The 18,122-nt window shown below is 55.9% G+C and overlaps 1 protein-coding gene across 1 annotated transcript in view; it reads left to right on the top strand.

The window, feature by feature from the left end:
* RPH3A (rabphilin 3A) overlaps nt 1-18,122 on the top strand; it is a 59,480-nt gene that overhangs the window by 15,802 nt on the left and 25,556 nt on the right. Inside the window, exons 3-4 of the mRNA XM_055146628.1 lie at nt 8,394-8,481; nt 14,224-14,235. Coding sequence (XP_055002603.1) covers nt 8,411-8,481; nt 14,224-14,235 — 83 coding nt within the window. The 5' untranslated portion in view covers nt 8,394-8,410. The remainder of the gene's footprint in view (nt 1-8,393; nt 8,482-14,223; nt 14,236-18,122) is intronic.

Below are 18,122 nucleotides of genomic sequence, written 5' to 3' on the forward strand. Positions count from 1 at the left end.
AAACCCGGGGGGGGGAGGGAAACGTTTGGCTCGCGCACACACACACACACACACACACACACACACACACACACACACACACACACCATCTCCAGGTGTTCGGCCCGGCCTTCGTGTGTGGACTCGCCAAGCACATGCCCCGTAGGGACCCGCCTGGGACCCTGAGCGGCAGCTGCTCTGGGCGCCTGCTCCCTGGTCTGTGAGGCGAGACTGTGGGGGAGCCAGGGGGCTCGGGAAGGTCTCCGAGGGCCGGTCCGAGGCCCACCCAGGAGGCGTGCGGGGCAGCCTGGGAGTGGAGGGAGCGCCTGAACCCCAATTCTCTCGCATCGGGGCTGGCGCAGAGCCCCTCCCCGCTCTCCCTCCAGCCCTGATCCCCCCAGCCTGCTCTCCACCCCCCCAGACATCCCGTGCTCCTTCTGCAGCCCCCGCCCCTCCCTAGCACAGACACTACTGACCGGGGGTCTGCACCAGTAACAAGCAACCCCCCGAGTTCCAGGGGCTGAACCAGCAGGGGTTCGCTCCTCCCCCGCCCCCCCTGGATTCTGGGAGCTAACGGGGTGATGCCCGACACATGTTCTCTGGCAGGGGTGGGGGACGGAGGCCTCACCCCTGCCTGTCCGCGATGGCCAAGGTGGACGAGGTGGGGGTGAGGAACGTGCGTGGCCAGTCTGCCCACCGGGGGACTGTTCTTCACCAAACGGGCCATGGGCCTCCCCACAGCCCCAGCTTTCCCGGGAGAGAGAAGGGCCACTGCATTTCCGGAAGATTCTGTGCGGGGTTGTTGGGTGACGCGGCCGTTGCGAGAGTCCACAGTCTCGGTGGTGTAGCCCAGGGCACCTACAGTCTAGCGGGTGTGGCCACCGGGTGACTGTCCCGTGTGTGGATTGTCACGGACCAGAACATCATCAAGGGGCGCATGAGCCTACCGACTCCGGGTCCAGGAAGTCTGAAGCTAGCCCCCAGCTTCAGGATAGCATTGCCTGTACTATTATTCATGGTTGCACCAAGTGAGGGTAGTGCCCACTTGCCAGGGGGTGGCAGACACTACGCCCCCCCGGGCCCAGGTCTGTGCACCCAGCCTGCCATTTTCACTGCATCCTGACGTGGGTTCTGCTCTTGCCCTCACTTTCTAGAGGAGGAAAACTGAGGCTCAGGAGAACTGATGCCCTTGTCAGCCTTATAAAGAGCAGAAGGACATAGACCCCCAACCCTGCCCCGCCCCCCAGCGACCCGCAGAACTGCCAGCTGAGGGCAGGTGTTCTCAGCCTGAGGCTCTTCTGATGGAAGACGGGGCGTGGGGTCCGGGTGGCGGTGCCGGGGCGGTCCATGTTGTCCCCATGGACCCTCAGGAACAGGGCTCATCCCTGGGCACTCCCCCTCCTTTCAGTCCTGATCCCCCAGCCTGTTCTCCACCCGCCGGACACTCCATGTCCACCGATGTCTCTGAGCCTCTGCGCCCTCATTACCCGGCCGTCCCTGCACCCTAGATCATCTGCTCCTGCATCCTAAACATCTGCACATTCCCGATCATCTTTCCAGGTGCACCCCCAGAGCCTCCATTTTCCACAGGACTGTCTCCCTCTGCACCCTCAGCGGACTCAATCCCAGAATCTGCAGCCAGGTGCTAACAGAGCTAACCCTTTCGCACACACACACACTCACACTCACACACACACACACACACACACACACTCACACACAGACTTTCAGAGGCGGGGCGCATTTGGCTTTGTTTTTAATTAATGCCAGCTCGCTCATCCCGGCTATTAATACTGCCACCTCATTTGTCTTATTAAGCACTTCGTTTTGCTTTTAATTAGTGCTGTTTACTGCCACTGAATTTTAATTGTCACCACAGGGTCCCAGCAGGCCCTGGTGGTGGAGGCTTTCCAGTTGTTTCCCGTCCTGTGGGGTCCGAGCCTTGGTAGCCGTGTCCGGAAGGGAGGAGCGGGGGACTCTGAGGGAGGGATGGAGGCTGCTGCTCCCCGTTTCCTCTGCTTTTTCAGTCCGTCTTTGTTGACCTTGAGATCTCAGCTTGCTCCAATACAACACGGCCAGTTTGTGAAGACACACAGAAGGGGCTTAGGTTGGTTGCAGAGGTCAAATTTTTATTCAGATTTGACTTGAAGAGGGGTGGGGGGAAAGGTGATCTTTTGACCTCTAGTAGCCTAAAAGGCCGTGATAGATTCAGGTCTGGCTGGATCCAGCACGCGGGTATCAGCATCGGGAATCAGTCCCTGTCTCTCAGCTCAACGCTAATCCTTTGGCAGCCCTTTTCCAGGTGTGACAAAAGGGACCAGTAGCGGCCCCAAGCTCAGCACGTACTATATACTCCAAATGCTGTATCAGTGGTCTTGCCTACATCTTTGCCCCCTCTTCTTTACAACACACCTAGAGACAGTGGAGTAAAGAGATGGAGCAGCCAGCGTCCGACATAACTATTTGTGAGACAAATCCCTCCCTGCCCTTCACCAGCCTGGCAGAATATACTTACCCCTCTGAGCCTCAGAAGCCCCCTCTGGGCCAGAGCGATAGTCCAGCAGGGAGGGCGTTTACCTTGCACGCAGTCAACCAGGTTTGATCCTCGACATCCCAGGTGGTCCCCCGAGCATCCCCAGGAGTGATTCCTGAGTGCAGAGTCAAGAGTGACCCCTGAGCATTGCTGGGTGTGACCCAAAAATAAAAAAAATCTTTTTGATTAATAATAAAGGAGGGCTGGAGCGATAGCACAGTAGGTAGGGCATTTGCCTTGCACGTGGCCGACCTGGGTTCGATTCCTCCATCCCTTTTGGAGAGCCCAGCAAGCTACTGAGAGTATCCTGCTGCATGGCAGAGCCTGGCAAGCTCCCCGTGGCATATTCGATATGCCGAAAACAGTAACAAGTCTCACAATGGAGATGTTACTGGTGCCTGCTTGAGCAAATTGATGAGCAATGGGATGACAGTGACAGATATATATGTTATGTATATACTACTTTCACTTGTGTAATTATTAGCTTTACAAGTATGTAATCCATTTACTTATAATTTATATGTTAGATAAGAATCTCTTCTTTTGGGGGGAACCCACCCTTGGTGGTGCTGGAGATTCGTTCTTGGTGGTGCTTCAAGGATCCTGCTGTGCTGGGGCTCTGTCCAGGTCTCCTACACACAAAGCTCGCATTCCAGCCCTTTGACCCATCTCCTGGACTAGACTTGCACTTCTTATTTATTTATTAGTTGTTTTTGATGTATTTAAGATTGTATTTTTAATGTATTTTTATTGTTATTTATTCAGCCACTGATTAAGCTGACTTAAACTGGCATGAACTCCCCATTACTTTTTAAAAAAAATTTTATTGAGTATCCACGAGTTAGACCATTCCATTGCAAAGCTGTCCGTGATTGGGTTTCAGTGATACAATTACCCATCCCTCCACCAGTGTACATTTCCCTCCACCAATGTCCCCCATTTTCCTCCCAACACGCCCGCCCTCCCCGTCCTGTCTCTATGGCAGGCATTCCCTCCCTCCCCGATCCTCGCATTATAGTTTGCAATGCAGGTACTTAGAGGCCATCATGTTTGTTCAGGGTGTTCAGGATTTTTATTGGGAAGGTAAGGCTGGAGTGGCTTTTTTAACTGGGTGGCAGCTCTTGGGTGTGGATGTGACTGTTGAGGCTTCCAGAAGTGCAGGGAGGTGGGGGGGAGGTAGCCCATCCCAACCCCAAGAAAGCCTGGAGACGACAGTCACAAAACCTGCATGTCCGAGTTTTCAACAGGTTATATCTCGGTGAGGTCCATCCTGAGATGGTGTAGTCCAGCCGGGGCATGGTGGCAATCTTGGACTGTGGGAGCAAGTGGCTGCCAGGGCCTCTGCTTGGACGTGCACAAGGTTGACCTGCCCCCGGCTGACCTGCCCCTCTTCGATTTACCCTGGTCTCTTCGGTCTTGCATGGTTAACTGAGGCTTTTGATCTCTTTGACATGTATTTATGAGTTTCTGAAGCAAGGTTGATAAATAAGCTTACATATGAGCTGGAGGTGGTTTGTGGGTGTGGCTCCCATATACCTAACTTTTGGCCATTTTATTTCTTTGGGAAACTTGGTCCCGAGTTGTTGGGTCTGGCCAGAGATAGAGTGGCAGTTTTGGGGTATCAGGAAGCCTGGAGGCACCACCAGGCTTCTGATGTGCTTGCCCCGCGGATACTGGTGGACCTGCTGGCAGCCCCCGACCCCCATGTGAACTTTGTAAGTCAGTTATATAGTATTCTGCAATTTCATTTATTTATTTATTCAAAGTCATGGATGAGCCTGGCAAGCTCCCCGTGGTATATTCAATATGCCAAACACAGTAACCATAACAGGTCTCATTCCCCTGACCCTGAAAGAGCTTCCAATCATTGGGAAAGACGAGTAAGGAGAGGCTGCTAAAATCTCAGGGCTGGGACGATTGGAGACGTTACTGGTGCCCACTTGAACAGATCGATGAACAACGGAATGACAATGACACAGTGATATAATAATAAAGGAAGCCCCATTCATGGAGCTGAAGTAGCTATCAACAGATACGTGGTGGGGAATCTGACAAAGTCACCCACCAAAAGCATTTAGCCCACTAGACATCTCCCTAGCCGCTGTCCAGATGAGGTGTGCAGGACTAAGATGGATTGGTTTTTTTCCCAGGACCACACTGTGTTAATTCCTGTCACTCTAGAGTATAGTTTGTAGCCCAGGAATGCAATGGCTTCCATCTCTTTTCCTCCAGATTGTTTTGGCTACTCAGGAAGTTTCAAGAATCCATACAAATTTTAGTGGAGTTTGTTCTGTGTCCTTGAAAGATAGCATTGGATTGAGATAAGGATTTCATTGAAACTGCCAATGCAATGGGTACTTGGCTTTGTAACCTAGTGCTTTAATGTGTTATTTAATTATTTCTAAGTGTTTTTGTTTTTCTTTTGGGGGGGGGGCCTGCAATCCTTAAGGCCTTCTGTGTATTGTATCATCTGCAAATAGCGATAGTTGAACTTCTACTCCAATTTCAATGTCTTTGAATTCTTTTTCTTGTCTAATTACTATCGCTGGGAGCTCTGATATCATGTTGAACAGTAGAGGAACCAGGTGGGATCCTCGGGGCTGGAGCAGTGGGTGGGACACCCGCCTTGCATGCGGCGGACCAGGTTCGATCCCTGGCTCCCCGTATGATGCCCCAAGCCTGCCAGAAGTGATCCTGGCTCAGGGATCACTCCTGGCTCAGGGGGCCACCTGGGACGCTGGGGATTGAACCCCAGTAGGCTGCGTGCGAGGCAACCTCCCTGCCTGCTAGACTAACGCTCCTGCCCTCAACCCGCCATCCCCGCATCAGCCAGCAGAGTAAAACAGCAGCAATTGTGGCAAGGGAGGCACCCTCGCTTCTGCCGGTGGCTCCCCGGGAACTCTGGGTTTAAGGGGCTGTCCTCCCCTGCCCGGGGGCTTATCTGGGTTGGGTCGGAGCAGCTCTGCCAGGCGGCCTTGCAGATCTGGTTCTGTGACACTGGTTTGGGAGGACCCGCGTGGCAGCTGCCAGAGAGCTCAGGCCTGCGCGGCCGGGAGGCCCGTGGGCCCCATGTTCTGTCCACGCTGGGGGAGGATTCGAAGCGGCCTGGAACTGCGGCACACAGGGGCTGGCTCCCGCCGCAGCTCGTTAGGCGTTGGCCGCCTCTCCGTGTTCCTGCGTTCCGGGTCTCACGTCTCCGGGGGCGGGAGGGCCTGGTGGGCTGTGCGGGGGGCCCCATCGTGGGGCTTGGCTGAGTGCCGGGAGCCGGGAAAGCCGCGGGCTCCGGGCGCGCAGTCAGGTAAGGTGGTCAGAGGTCTGCGGGATGTTTGCTTCGCTGTTGGTGTCATGGGTGGTGGTGGTCGGGGGAGACAGAACTGGCAGCTCTGGGGCGCTCCACTGCACCTGCCAAAGGCAGCAAACCCAGGCGCCAACTCCGCTCTGGGCTGTGCTGTTGGCCTGCCCTGCCCGGGGCCTGGGGAGAGGAGCTGGGGTCGGGGGGCGGGTTGTGGGGGCTTGCAGCCGGCTGCCAGGCGAGACCCGGAGGAGGTGACGGGAGACAAGCTGGGATCTGCCGACAAGCCCCCCAGGAGGACACAGCGGTCGGTGGAGGGGGGAGCAGGAAGGCCTGGGGGGCTGGGGGCTGGGCAGGGAAGGCAGAGGGCAGGAACCGGGCAGGGCCATGGAGTTCAGGCTTTGTTCTCGGAACAGAGGGAGGCAGAGACTCGGGGAGCCTGGTGTGATCCGAGCACCGTACACGTCATTCCATTGAGGGGGCCTGGGCGCTTCTTATGGAGAGAGGGAGCACCCTTGGGTGTCCCTTATGGAGAGAGGGAGCACCCTTGGGTGTCCCTTAGGGAGAGAGGGAGCACCTTTGAGTGTCCCTTATGGAGAGAGGGAGCACCCCTGAGTGCCCCTTATGGAGAGAGGGAGACCCCCAGGTGCTCCTTATGGAGAGAGAGGGACCCCGGGCACCCCTGTGGGTGTCGAACTCTACCCCTTGCAGATGGAGCCCCAGGATGGAGCCAGCTCTGCGTTTCCCCCTCACGCCCCCCCGTGCCCCTCCCCTGTGCAAAGGCCTCGGGGCCTCGGGCCTGGTTCCTGTCGCTGTCCACAGGGCACGCACTGCCGTGCACGCACGCCAAGGACAGGGGCGGCTGCCGGGGCGAGCTGTGTCCGCCTTGGCCTCGCACCGGGCCCTGTTCTCCCCGGCCCCCCACGGTGCGGGCGTCTGGTGGGTCGTTTCCCTCCTCCTCTCCGTTTCTCAGCGCTGGGGCTGGCCCCGCGGCCTGGCAGCCCTGCGAAGCGCGAGCACTGCCTCCCCAGCCGAAACGCCTGCGCCCCGCCACGGGGCAGCTGGGCAGTGCCCAGGACTCAGCCGTCACGAACAGCGTCAGCCTCTGAGCGCGTTTCTTTGTTTGTTTGTTTGTTTGCTTGCTTTTGTTTTTAATTGATTCGCCATGACATGCAATTACAAAGCTTTTATGTTTGAGTTTCGGTCATGCAATGATCAGAAATAATCTGATTTTTTCAGTTAAAATTTTCCAGCCCCGGTGTCCCACCCTCCCACCCCACCCCTGCCCCTGCCTCTATGGCAGACAGTTTCCTCCTTCCTCTCCCACTGAGCGCGTTTCTTTCGTTCTTCTCCTGAGTGGCGTTCTCGAGCCACGGGGCAGAGGACGGCCGAGTTTTACTACATCACCAAGTTCCCCAGAGCAGGGGCCCCCGCCCCCAGCCTGACTGAGACTTCAGCAGCTTCTACCTGTTCACAGAGCGACCGTCGGGACAGTGAATCACAGGACACCCCCGTTGCCCCCAGGAGGAGCCTGTCCCCCCACCCCTGCCCACCTTCTGTCTGCAAAGGTGCAGCTCTGGGCCTGTGACGGCAGCGCCTTGAGCACAGACCCCGGGCTCCTTGCACGGAAGAGTCTTCACACCCCGACCACAGTGACGCCTGCGCCAGCCGTTCCCTCCTTTGGGGGCGGGAGTGACCTCCCGAGGCACGTTCGGTTTCTCCATCCACTAGTTGGCGAACGCCGCGCCAGGGCCCCCTTGGGAGATGGCGGCTAAGCTGTGGGGGGGGGGGTCTCGGCGCGTCTCAGCTCTCGGGAGTGGAATCGCTGGGTGGCCCCGTGGTTTGGCCACCGTCGGGCACAGATGGAGGGTGACTGGAGAGTGGGGAGACCCATGAAGGGCCCCGTGGTAGCCAGCAGGGAGGGTGTGGCCGAGGCTGGGGCAGGGCTGGGCAGCCGGGAGCACTGGGAGATGGGGGAACATGGGGGATTCTCGGGTTCCTCAGGGGCCCCTCCCCCTCCCTCAGTCCACCTCCCCCAGCCCCTCCTGAGCTTGTTTCTGTGCCCCGCCCTGGCCTGCCAGTTGCCCAAAGTCTTATGCTAGGGTCCCACGGACAGTTTTACCTGTGACCGTTGGAATATCTGGGGGGGGGGGGAGTGCTAGTATCAAGTATTAAAAACCAAAATCCAAATGACTCCAGATATTCGCAACCACAAATTTGGGGTGTGTGTGTGTGTGTGTGTGTGTGTGTGTGTGTGTGTGTGTGTGTGTGTGTGTGTGTTTAGCTGGCCCATAACCAAGCTGCCAAGGAAATGCCAACATCCCCGGGCTGGGCGTTCAGAGCTCCGCATGTGCCCTGCCGGGCACGTGGCTGTGTTTGGTAGGGGGAGGAGGAGCAGAGTCGAAGGGAAGGGGCCCCCACACCGGCCCACGGGTGCCGTGACACCCAGCAGGACACGCGCCCTCGCTGCGCTACGCCATCGGGGCGTGGAGGGGCCCCGGAGCTCCCGCTCCTTGCGTCCAGCACGGGGACCTGGGCACAGAGGCATGGACGCCCGACTGAGCCCCTCCTCTCTGGCTTGCTTTCCAGGCGCCCCGACTGTCACCATGACCGACACGGTGTTCAGCGGCGGCTCCAGCCGCTGGACGTACCCCAGCGACCGGCCCCTTCAGTCCAGGTAAGTCCCGGGTCAGCGAGGTCCCGGGAGGGGAGGGAGCAGCTGCACGGGGAGGCCGCGGTTCCTTCCTAGGGTGGGGTCAGGGGCAGGGACAGTCGTCGTGGTGGAAATGTTGGATTTTCTCTCTCGTTGCCGAGTTAGCATCACCAGGTTGGATTCTGAGCTCCGGGTCTCAGAGCAAAGCCGAGACAGCAGAGGTGGCGCCGCCCTAGTGGTCAGAGTTCTGGGGCCTGTGAGGTAGAATGGGGCTGGGTGACCCTCCTAGGCCACCCCCCACCCCAGCCTCCTCTTCAGTTCACCCAGAGCATAGGGCTAAGCCCCTGGCGGCCAACTCTGACGTGAAACGCTTGTTCTCAGTGGTCACATTTAAAATTGTGAAATACAAGGAAAAACCTGGATTTCCAGCTTCTCTTTAAGTACCAGAAGCACTGAAAGCCCCAGAACCAAGTTTTCTGGTGGGGTATGGGGGCGTGCAGGGGAGCAGGGGGAGGGGCACATACTGTTTGTCCACAGACCTCACCATTCCCTCCTGTGTTGCCAAAGCCCAGTCGGCTTCCTGGCACCCACCCAGCCCCGTGGGGACTTCGGAGCGGTGGAAACTGGGTCTTTCTGTGAGTTTCAGATCGGTGATCGGGGTCTGGCGTCTGCGTAGGAAGGCCGGCGGGGAACCCAGTCACCTTTGCACAGGGACAGGTGTGGCCTGCCCACGGCATGAGGAGGTGATTTTTTTAAAGCACAGATGCCTCCTTGTTCAAACTGGAGAAGCCCATTTGCCCCGAGAAAGGGATTTTTTTTTTTTGGCTCAGCGGAAGGATCACCTTTCCGTTTCAGCAGGCGGTGAAACAGCACCGATGTTGCTCTCTGAACTTACTCTGAAATGCAAACCCCCTTTTCTAGCAAGGGCATTTTATTTTTTTAATATTTTTAAAGATTTTTTTTAATTGAATCACAGTGAGATAGACTCTTACAAAGCTGTTCATGATTAGGTTTCAGTCATACAGTGTTCTAACACCCATCCCTCCATCGGTGTACATTTCTTCTCTCTCTCTCTCTCTCTCTCTCTCTCACACCACACCTCTCTCTCCCTCCTTTCCAGCATTGATTGTGGTTTGTAATACAGATACTGAAAGGTTATCAAGACTATCCCTTTACCTACTTTTAACACTCACTAGTCTCTTCTCTGTCTTTCCTGCCCTCCTCCCCACACATGCTTGTGGTTGATTCCAACCCCTGACCAGTCTTCCTAGCCCCTGTCTTCCCTGCCACGGATATTAGTCTTCTACTGTATATATTTTTTATATACCACAAGTGAGGGCTGGAGCGATAGCACAGCGGTTGGGCATTCGCCTTTCATGTGGCCGACCCGTGTTCGATTCCTCCGCCCCTCTCAGAGAGCCAGGCAAGCTACCGAGAGTATCGCGCCCGCACGGCAGAGCTTGTCAAAATATATGCCAAAATAGTAACAATAAGTCGCACAATGAGAGACGTTACTGGTGCCCGCTCGAGCAAATCGATGAGCAACGGGATGACAGTGACAGTGACCACAAATGAATGGAGTCATCCTGTATCTCCTCTGACTCATTTCACTCAACATGCTACTCTCATGTCCATCCACTTATAGGCGAATTTCATGACTTCATTTTTCTTAACCGCTGCATAGTATTCTATTGTGTAGCTGCACCATAGTTTCTTTATCCATTCGTCTGTTCTCAGGCACTCGGGTTGTTTCCAGATTCTGGCTATTGTGACTAAGTGCTGCAATGAGCCGAGAGGGCAGATGGTGTTTCTGCTGTGTGTTTTGGGGCCCCCAGAGTATATTCCCAATGGTGGTATTGCTGGGTCAAATGGGAGCTCAATTTCTAGTTTTTTGAGGAATGTCCATATTGCTTTCAAGAGAGGCTGGACCACTCGGCATTCCTATCAACAGCATCCATCCCAGCGCTGGATGCTCTTGTTCTTTTTTTTTTTCTTTTTGGGTCACACCTGGCAATGCACAGGGGTTACTCCTGGCTCTGCACTTAGGAATTACTCCTGGCGGTGCTCAGGGGACCATATGGGATGCTGGGAATCAAACCTGGGTCGGCCGCATGCAAGGCAAACGCCCTACCCACTGTGCTATCGCTCCAGCCCCTGGATGCTCTTGTTCTTTTGGATGTGTGCCAGTCTCTGTGTCTGAGATGATATCTCGTTGTTTTGATTTGCATCTCCCTGATGATTAGTGATGAAGAGCATTTTTTCATGTGCCTTTTGGCCATTCAGATTTCTTCTTTATGCGTGTCTGTTCATTTCTTCTCCCCACTTTTTGATGGGGTTGGATTTGTTTTTTTCTTATAAAGTTCAGCCAGTGCAGCGAGGACATCTTCGGCTACTGGAAGGTGAAGGAATAATCAGTTTCTGCTTCTCGTGAACAAATGTAAAAATCAGCGAAACGAAAAGACGCCGTGTTAGGGACTTGCCCCAACAAAGCCCCAAGACAAAGCCTGAGACTCTCTCTCCCCTTCTGGGAGCTCAGGGATTACACCCCCACAGGGAGGCAGCAAAGACTCTCCCTAAAGTGCTCCTGTGGTCGAAGAGCAGGGACTTTCTCTGTGACTCAGTTTTGCTTTTTCATTTCCATTTCATTAATTTCTGCTCTTGTCTTTACTATCCTTCCTCCTTCTTTGGGGTCTATTACCCCAACTACTCGATTTTCCATATTTTTGGAATCTCTCATTCTCTTCTTTTTTTTTCTTTTCTGCTTTTTGGGTCACACCCGATGATGCACAGGGGTGTGAGGTCACGCAGAGCGGCCAAGGGAACGCAGCCATTGTGTTCCCGGTGCTCTTAGATTTGACCACAAAGATGAGCAGAACTCGAGGCAAATAGCTCTCACTGTCCTGTTCCTCCTGTGTCACGCACCTCACACGTGTCTCTGACCAACCTTGAAACACCCAGGTTTGGGGCTGCAGCGACAGCACAGCGGGTAGGGCGTTTGCCTTGCACACGGCCGACCCGGGTTCGATTCCCAGCATCCCGTATGGTCCCCCGAGCACCGCCAGGGGTAATTCCTGAGTGCAGAGCCAAGAGGAACCCCTGAGCATCGCTGGGTGTGACCCAAAAAGCAAAAAAACAAACAAAAAAAACCCACCCAGGTGTGAGCCACACATCTATGCAGATGTTCCCTTAAACTTCCGTCTTGGTGAATCCAGTGCGTGTGAAAGACGCATAGAACCATCTCCCTGCTGGTCCCATTAGTAACATTCTCTTTTCTCCAGTTTCGCACATTGTAGGAACACAGTTAGCGAGGCCTGTACCATGTACCATGCGTGTCGCCCCACAGCTCATAGTATCCACAGGCTTCCCACCACTGCGGGCCGTTGGCAAGAAAACTTGGGGCAGGGGCTGGAGCGATAGTCCAGCTGGTAGGGCGTTTGCCTTGCATGCGGCCAACCCGGGTTCAATTCCCAGCATCCCATATGGTCCCCGAGCACCGCCAGGAGTAATCCCTGAGTGCAGAGCCAGGAGTGACCCCGGTGCATCGCCGGGTGTGACCCAAAAAGAGAAAAAAAAAGAAAACTTGGGGCAGAGAAGGTCATAGGTAGGTTTGGAGCCGTGCCCAGAGTCGGCACCCCAGACCCCCACATCTCCCTTGTTCAAGGTCAGTGGCAGGGTGGCACACTGCCACACATCTGTGCCAGCCTGGCACCAGGCAGCTTCCTGTGAATGTTTGACATCGGCCACGGTGGGCACGTCCCACAGATGTGCCGCTCAGGCCTTGTCCGGCCTGTGGACCTTTCTCCTGCGAGGCCTGTCCAGTCCCTGCCTCGTCTCTGGGGAGCCTGGTGGCCCCTGGCTGTGAGCGCAGCCTGAGAACCTCAGGGGCAGTTTCCACCGTCTTAAATCCCCCCAGCACTGTCCAGGTCCGTGTGAGCGTCAGAACCTGTGGTTCCAACTGTTTTCACGTGAGCAGGGAAGGGTCTCTGCGTTTCCCTGATGCTAAAGGCAGGGACCGTCTTCTGGTGTTTTTCTGTCTATGTAGTGAAATGTCTGTTGGAGTCTTTTGTCCATTTTAGAATCAGGTTCTTTATCTTCTTGTTCCTCGGTTTGATGGGCCTTTTAAATATGGATAAAAGCGCTTTCCTTGATAGGCACTTGGCAAATATTTTCTCAGTGAAGGCCCTACCCTTAGATACAAACAGGAACAGCGTCTTTTGAAGAAGAAAGCTTTAATCTTGGGGAACTCAGATTTTGTTTGGAAACAGCGGGGCAGGGGGAGGGGTCGGAAAATTCCCTTACAATTTCTCTGGGAAAGGGGGTGTTATAGAATTCCTCCCTTCTGGCACCCCCTGACTGCACAGCGAAGGGGCTGCTTTGGCCTCTTGAGGTGGTTCAAGCCCCATTCCTGCTTCTGCTGCTGCCTCCCCCCTCACCCTCCCACTCCTCACCGCTTTGCAGATGCCGGGAACTCAACGGCTTTTTCCACAAGAAACTCTGGCCTAAGCGCGTCCATTCCCGTCCTTTCAGAGTCAGACTAACTTTGAAAAGTCTATTCCAGCCACCACCCCCACCACCCCAAATGTGTTTCTCTGAGATAAATAGTCACCTGAAGGATGGCTGGGGGACATTTATTTGATTTTTAGGAATGTCAGTTAATTAAAATCCCTCCATCAGGGCTTCCTCCAGCCAACTGAGAGCCAAACAATTTGCCTGACTATGGAATTGGAACCTGCCGTGAGCTGACGCGGCTTACTCACCCGCTCCGGGCTCCCGAGAACCATCACGGCATTCGAAATGTAGCTGGCTGGCATGATTGCGCAGCATTTTCTGCAGATATTAAAATTATTTCCCAATAAATGCAAACGGGTGAATCATAGTCATCATGCACGCATACATGCATGCACATGTGTGCACACATGCACGCATATGAACACATATGCACACATGAACACACACGCACACACACACACACACACACACACACACACACACACACACTACCGTGTCTGCTCCAGAGGTGCTAATGCAGAGGCTCTGGATGTCTTTCTGCAGCAAATGAAGAACTCTGGGCATTTGACAGTGAGCCCGCCAGGGTCACTTACTCCGTGGGTGATGTCCAGAGAACTTGCTCTCCCTCAGCCCGCTGGTACCCCCAAGTGTTTGAAACGCCTCGTATGGGTGCTTGATGGAGACTCAGTTAGGGCCATGGGTCTGCCACTGGCCGAGGGGAGCCAAAGTAGAATGTCTCTGTGGCTTTCAAGTGTGCGCCCAGCGTGCGCCGCAGTCTGAAGTCCTGCTTGTGGCTGCATCTGGCCAAGGGGCCCCTCCTAGGGTGTACGAACCTGCCTCCTCGGGCCACAGCAGCACAGGATCGACCTCTGGATGATCCAAGTGCCTCTGGGCTCCCTGCCTTGTGCCTCCGGGTTCTCCTGATCGCCGGAGTACGGGCGGCCCTGTTAGCTCCAGGGACGACTCCTGACAGGAGACCGTTACTCAAATGCTTCGGCGGCGGCTCTGTTCATTAACGAGCTGGACTGACGGGCCATTTTCAGCAAAACTATAGATTGTACAAGCCCACGTCGCTGCGGCCTTGTTTCTGCTGCGCTAAAATAAGATAATTACCGGGAGGAAAATGGAAGTAGGTCACTGTCGTGTGCAGAGCTGTGGGTGTTCCTCCTCGTTGGTCTCGGTCTGAGAATTCTTTCCTAACTTTGCTCATTTCTTTCTCCCCCCCCCTCCCTTTCTCTCCTCTTTGCCTTCCTTCAGTGATAAAGAACAGTGAGTATTTGTGTTTGTGTGGCGGGGGGGGGGCGGAGATGCTGAGGGTGGGGGGGGTCAGGGGAGATTTCCTTTTCTACAAACTGGATTTTCTCTCTTGTCCCTAAAGAGGAATGGGTTGGTTTATTTTTTTAGTTATTACTAAATAATTAGCATTGACTTTCTTTTTTCTTTTTATTTTTATTGAATCACCGTTAGATACAGTTATACAAAGCTTTCGTGTTTGAGTTTCAGTCATTGAACACCCATCTCTCCACCAGTGCACATTTTCCACCACCAATGTCCCCAGTATCCCCCCCACCACCACCCCAACCCTCCCCCGGCCTCTGTGGCAGACAATTTTTCCCATACTCTCTCTCTCTACTTTGGGGCGTTATGGTTTGCAATACAGATACTGAGAGCTATCACGTTTGGCCCTTTATCTACTTTCAGCACACATCTCCCATCCTGAACAATTCCTCCACCCATCATTGACTCAGTGACCCCTTCTCTCTCCCAGCTGCCTTCTCCCCCTCTCCTGAGGCAGGCTGCCAACTATGGGGCAATATTCCTGGACCTTGTGTCTACTGTCCTTGGGCGTCAGTCTCATGTGATGTTATTCTATGAAAGTGGAATGGTTTAGAAAGGGGAAAGAAAAATAAATTTGTGTGTGTGTGTTCTGTTTGGGGGCCATACTCAGCAGTGCTCAGGCCTCTGTGCTCCATGATCACTCCTGGCAGTGCTCAGGGGACCTTATGGGGTACCAGGGACAGAACTCGGGTTGGCTGCATGCAATAGTGCTCCTTACCTGCTGAACTCTGGCTCTGGCCCCGGCGGGAGCAGCAACTGTTATATACCTAAAAAAAATTCAAATTATTATAAAAACAGCCACCACCTCCATGACGAGGAGGAGCATGAAGTAAAAAAAGAAAAAATCCTGATTAGGGGCTGGGAGGTTCAGTGGTTGAGGCGGGCACCAGCTTGTCAGTGACCCAGGTTTGGTTCCCGCCGGTACCACCTGCCCCCCTCCATCCCAGCACTCCGGGGTGCAGCCTGGGGGTCCCTGGCCCTGCAGGGCCCAAGCACTGCCACATCCTCAGACCCTCGCACTGAACCACCAGCCCGTGGCTGAGACTCAGCCCCTGACCTGAGCACTGCCAGGAAGCCCCCACCCCCGTCTTTGTCAGAGCCTGGGAACTTGATCTTCAGGCCTTGGTTTGATTCTCACCTCAGCTATCACTTGGCGATGACAAAGATCACAGCACCTTTGTGGCCATGCTGAGTCCTGTCCCCGCAGGGTCTTGCCAAGGGCCACTGTCCAGAGATAAGAAAAGGGCTTCCCGTGAGCCACGCTGAGCTGGTGCAGCCTGGAGCATGGGGGCACCGTCAGGTGACCCCCGAGTCCCCACTCGGGGCGGGCAGCGGCTCACCTGAAGTGCTCCCAACCTCTGCACTTGACCCTGGATCCAGTTCCTAAATGCGACAGACAGACCTGGGCCTGGAGGCGATCCCTGAGCATCTGGGCTGTTGCAGGCACGGTCAGACACTGCAGAAAGATGTTCTCCCCACTCCCCACCCCTTTCCCGTGACATGTGGAACCCGGCACCGAGCTGCAAGCCGGAGCCTGGAGCTGAGCGGTGGCCCTGGGCACTGCCCCGTTACAGGACAGCCCAAGGGTGACCGTGTGTCCACGGAGGTCACCATCAAACGGGTCGGGAGTGGCTGAGCCCTGCTTCCTGGTGTGCCAAGAGCTCCTGCAGCACCTCCTGGGGGGTTGTGGGACCACAGAGGGGTTCCCGGGGCAAGATTTGAGGAGGCCTGATGGAAGAACTTTCTGGAAGCCATGATGGATACGTTGGGGGCAGGAGCAGGAGTGGGGCAGCAGAGTTCCCAGTGGGGACCCAACAAAGCAAAACTCTCCCCGGGGGTTGTGAGACCCCAGAGGGGTGCCAGGGTCAGACTTGAGGAGGCACGATGAGAGAACTTTCTGGAAGTCGTGATGGATACACCCAAGAGGGCAAGAGTTCCTAACAGGGACCCAGCAAGGTGAAGCCCACAGAGGCATCTGAGTGGGACAAAACCGTCACTGTGATTTACAGGGTTAGCGGGGGCGTGGGACCCCGCATCCGCTGACGGACCCCCGAAAGGGCCCGTTGGCCCTCAGGACGGTGCAAAGCGTCCTGGGGTCAGCTGCCCTCCCCGGAGCCCTGGCCTCCTTCACGACCGGCCTGGGTGGGCCTCCCGGGGTGTGGGCGGGCTGCAGAGGAAGAAAGGGAAGGAAAGGGATTAATTTTCCGAGTGGCGGCTGTTTAACGCTCCAGAGCTTCTGCGCCCCGACAGCCTTTCCATCATGCGGCTCCTTGGGGGCCGCCGGCTCATTAATAGAGACATCTGGTGGGCATTTGCTCCGCAGTGCCGTGCGCCTGGGGCGAAGGATCAAGGTGGCCCCGGGGCGAGAGAGGCCAGCACTGAATTCCCCTCGGGGCCGGGCCCCCGGCGGCGACCTTGCCTTCTGACCCCTCCTGGGACAGCCTGCAGGGGGCCTGCGTGCAGGCAAAGTGGGTCTCCGAGCTGCTTCCGGGGCTCCCGCCACACTCCCTCCATCTCCAACGTGCGGTGGCTTGTTAGCAGCGAAGCTCTCGACTGAGACGTTCCTATTCGGGAGAGAAACTGGAGGACGGGGATGTGGGTCAGGCCATGGGCAGGCTGCGCTGAGTCAGAGCGACTTCTCTGGAGAAGGTGCTTGGTGCCCGCTGCTGGGTCAGCGCCACCCTGAAACTTGGGGCTGTCGGGGCTGGAGCGATAGCACAGCAGGGAGGGCTTTTGCCTTGCACGCGGCAGACCCAAGTTCGGGGATGCAGGGGATTCCCAGCATCCCCTATGGTCCCCTGAGCACCGCCAGGGGTGATTCCTGAGTGCAGAGTCAGGAGGAACCCCTGGGCATCGCCGGGTGTGGCCCCAAAAGCAAAACAAACAAACAAACAAACAAACTTGGGGCTGAGGTGCCGGAGTGATAGGACTGTGGGGAAAACGTTTGCCTTGAACACTGCTGACCCACGTTCAATCCCCAGCACCCCAGACAGTTCCCCGAGCCCCACCAGGAGTGATTCCTGAGCACAGAGCCAGGAGTGAGCCCTGAGCATCGCCAGGTGTGGCCCCCAAACAAACCACAAAACAGTTGGCGCCGCCGGACAGTTATTCCGTGTCCAGGGGCTGGGCTGACCTTGGCGGGCCGCTTCCTGTCTCAAAACCAGCGGCCGTTCGACGGCGGCCAGTGACTGCTCCGCTGCAGCCAGGAGTTTGCCCTGGGGGATGTCCCCGGAGGACGCGGGTGGGCAGGGCTCGCCTCGGGGCTCCACGGCCCCTCTCCCGCAGGGAAGGGGGGTCAGCCTCTCCCACCGGGGCACTGAAGAGGGGGAGAGAGAAACACACGGAGCTTGTAGTGCTTTTTGGCGTGTGTGCTCTACATGCCTGTGGCACAGGCTGGGTGGAGTCCAATCCAGCATCACACACACACCCTGCCACCACCCCAGTTCCCAGCAAGGGTGTGTGTGTGGGGGGGGGGTCACAGATGTTCATGGGGTCCTTTGTCCCATGCTAAAGAGCTGAGGGCAGGGGCTGGAGCCATAGTACAGCAGGGAGGGCCTTCACCTTGCACATGGCCCACCCGGGTTCGATCCCCGGCATCCCACATTGTCCTCCAAGCACTGCCAGGAGTAATCCCTGAGCAATAAAAAAAAGTGGCTGGGGGGCTGGAGCGATAGCACAGTGGGGAGGGCGTTTGCCTTGCACGCGGCCGACCCGGGTTCGATCCCCAGCATCCCATATGGTCCCCTGAGCACCGCCAGGAGTAATTCCTGAGTGCAGAGCCAGGAGTAACCCCTGTGCATTGCGAGGTGTGACCCAAA

The sequence above is a fragment of the Sorex araneus genome, chromosome 9 (genome assembly GCF_027595985.1).
Source record: "Sorex araneus isolate mSorAra2 chromosome 9, mSorAra2.pri, whole genome shotgun sequence".
NCBI classification, from domain to species: domain Eukaryota; kingdom Metazoa; phylum Chordata; class Mammalia; order Eulipotyphla; family Soricidae; genus Sorex; species Sorex araneus.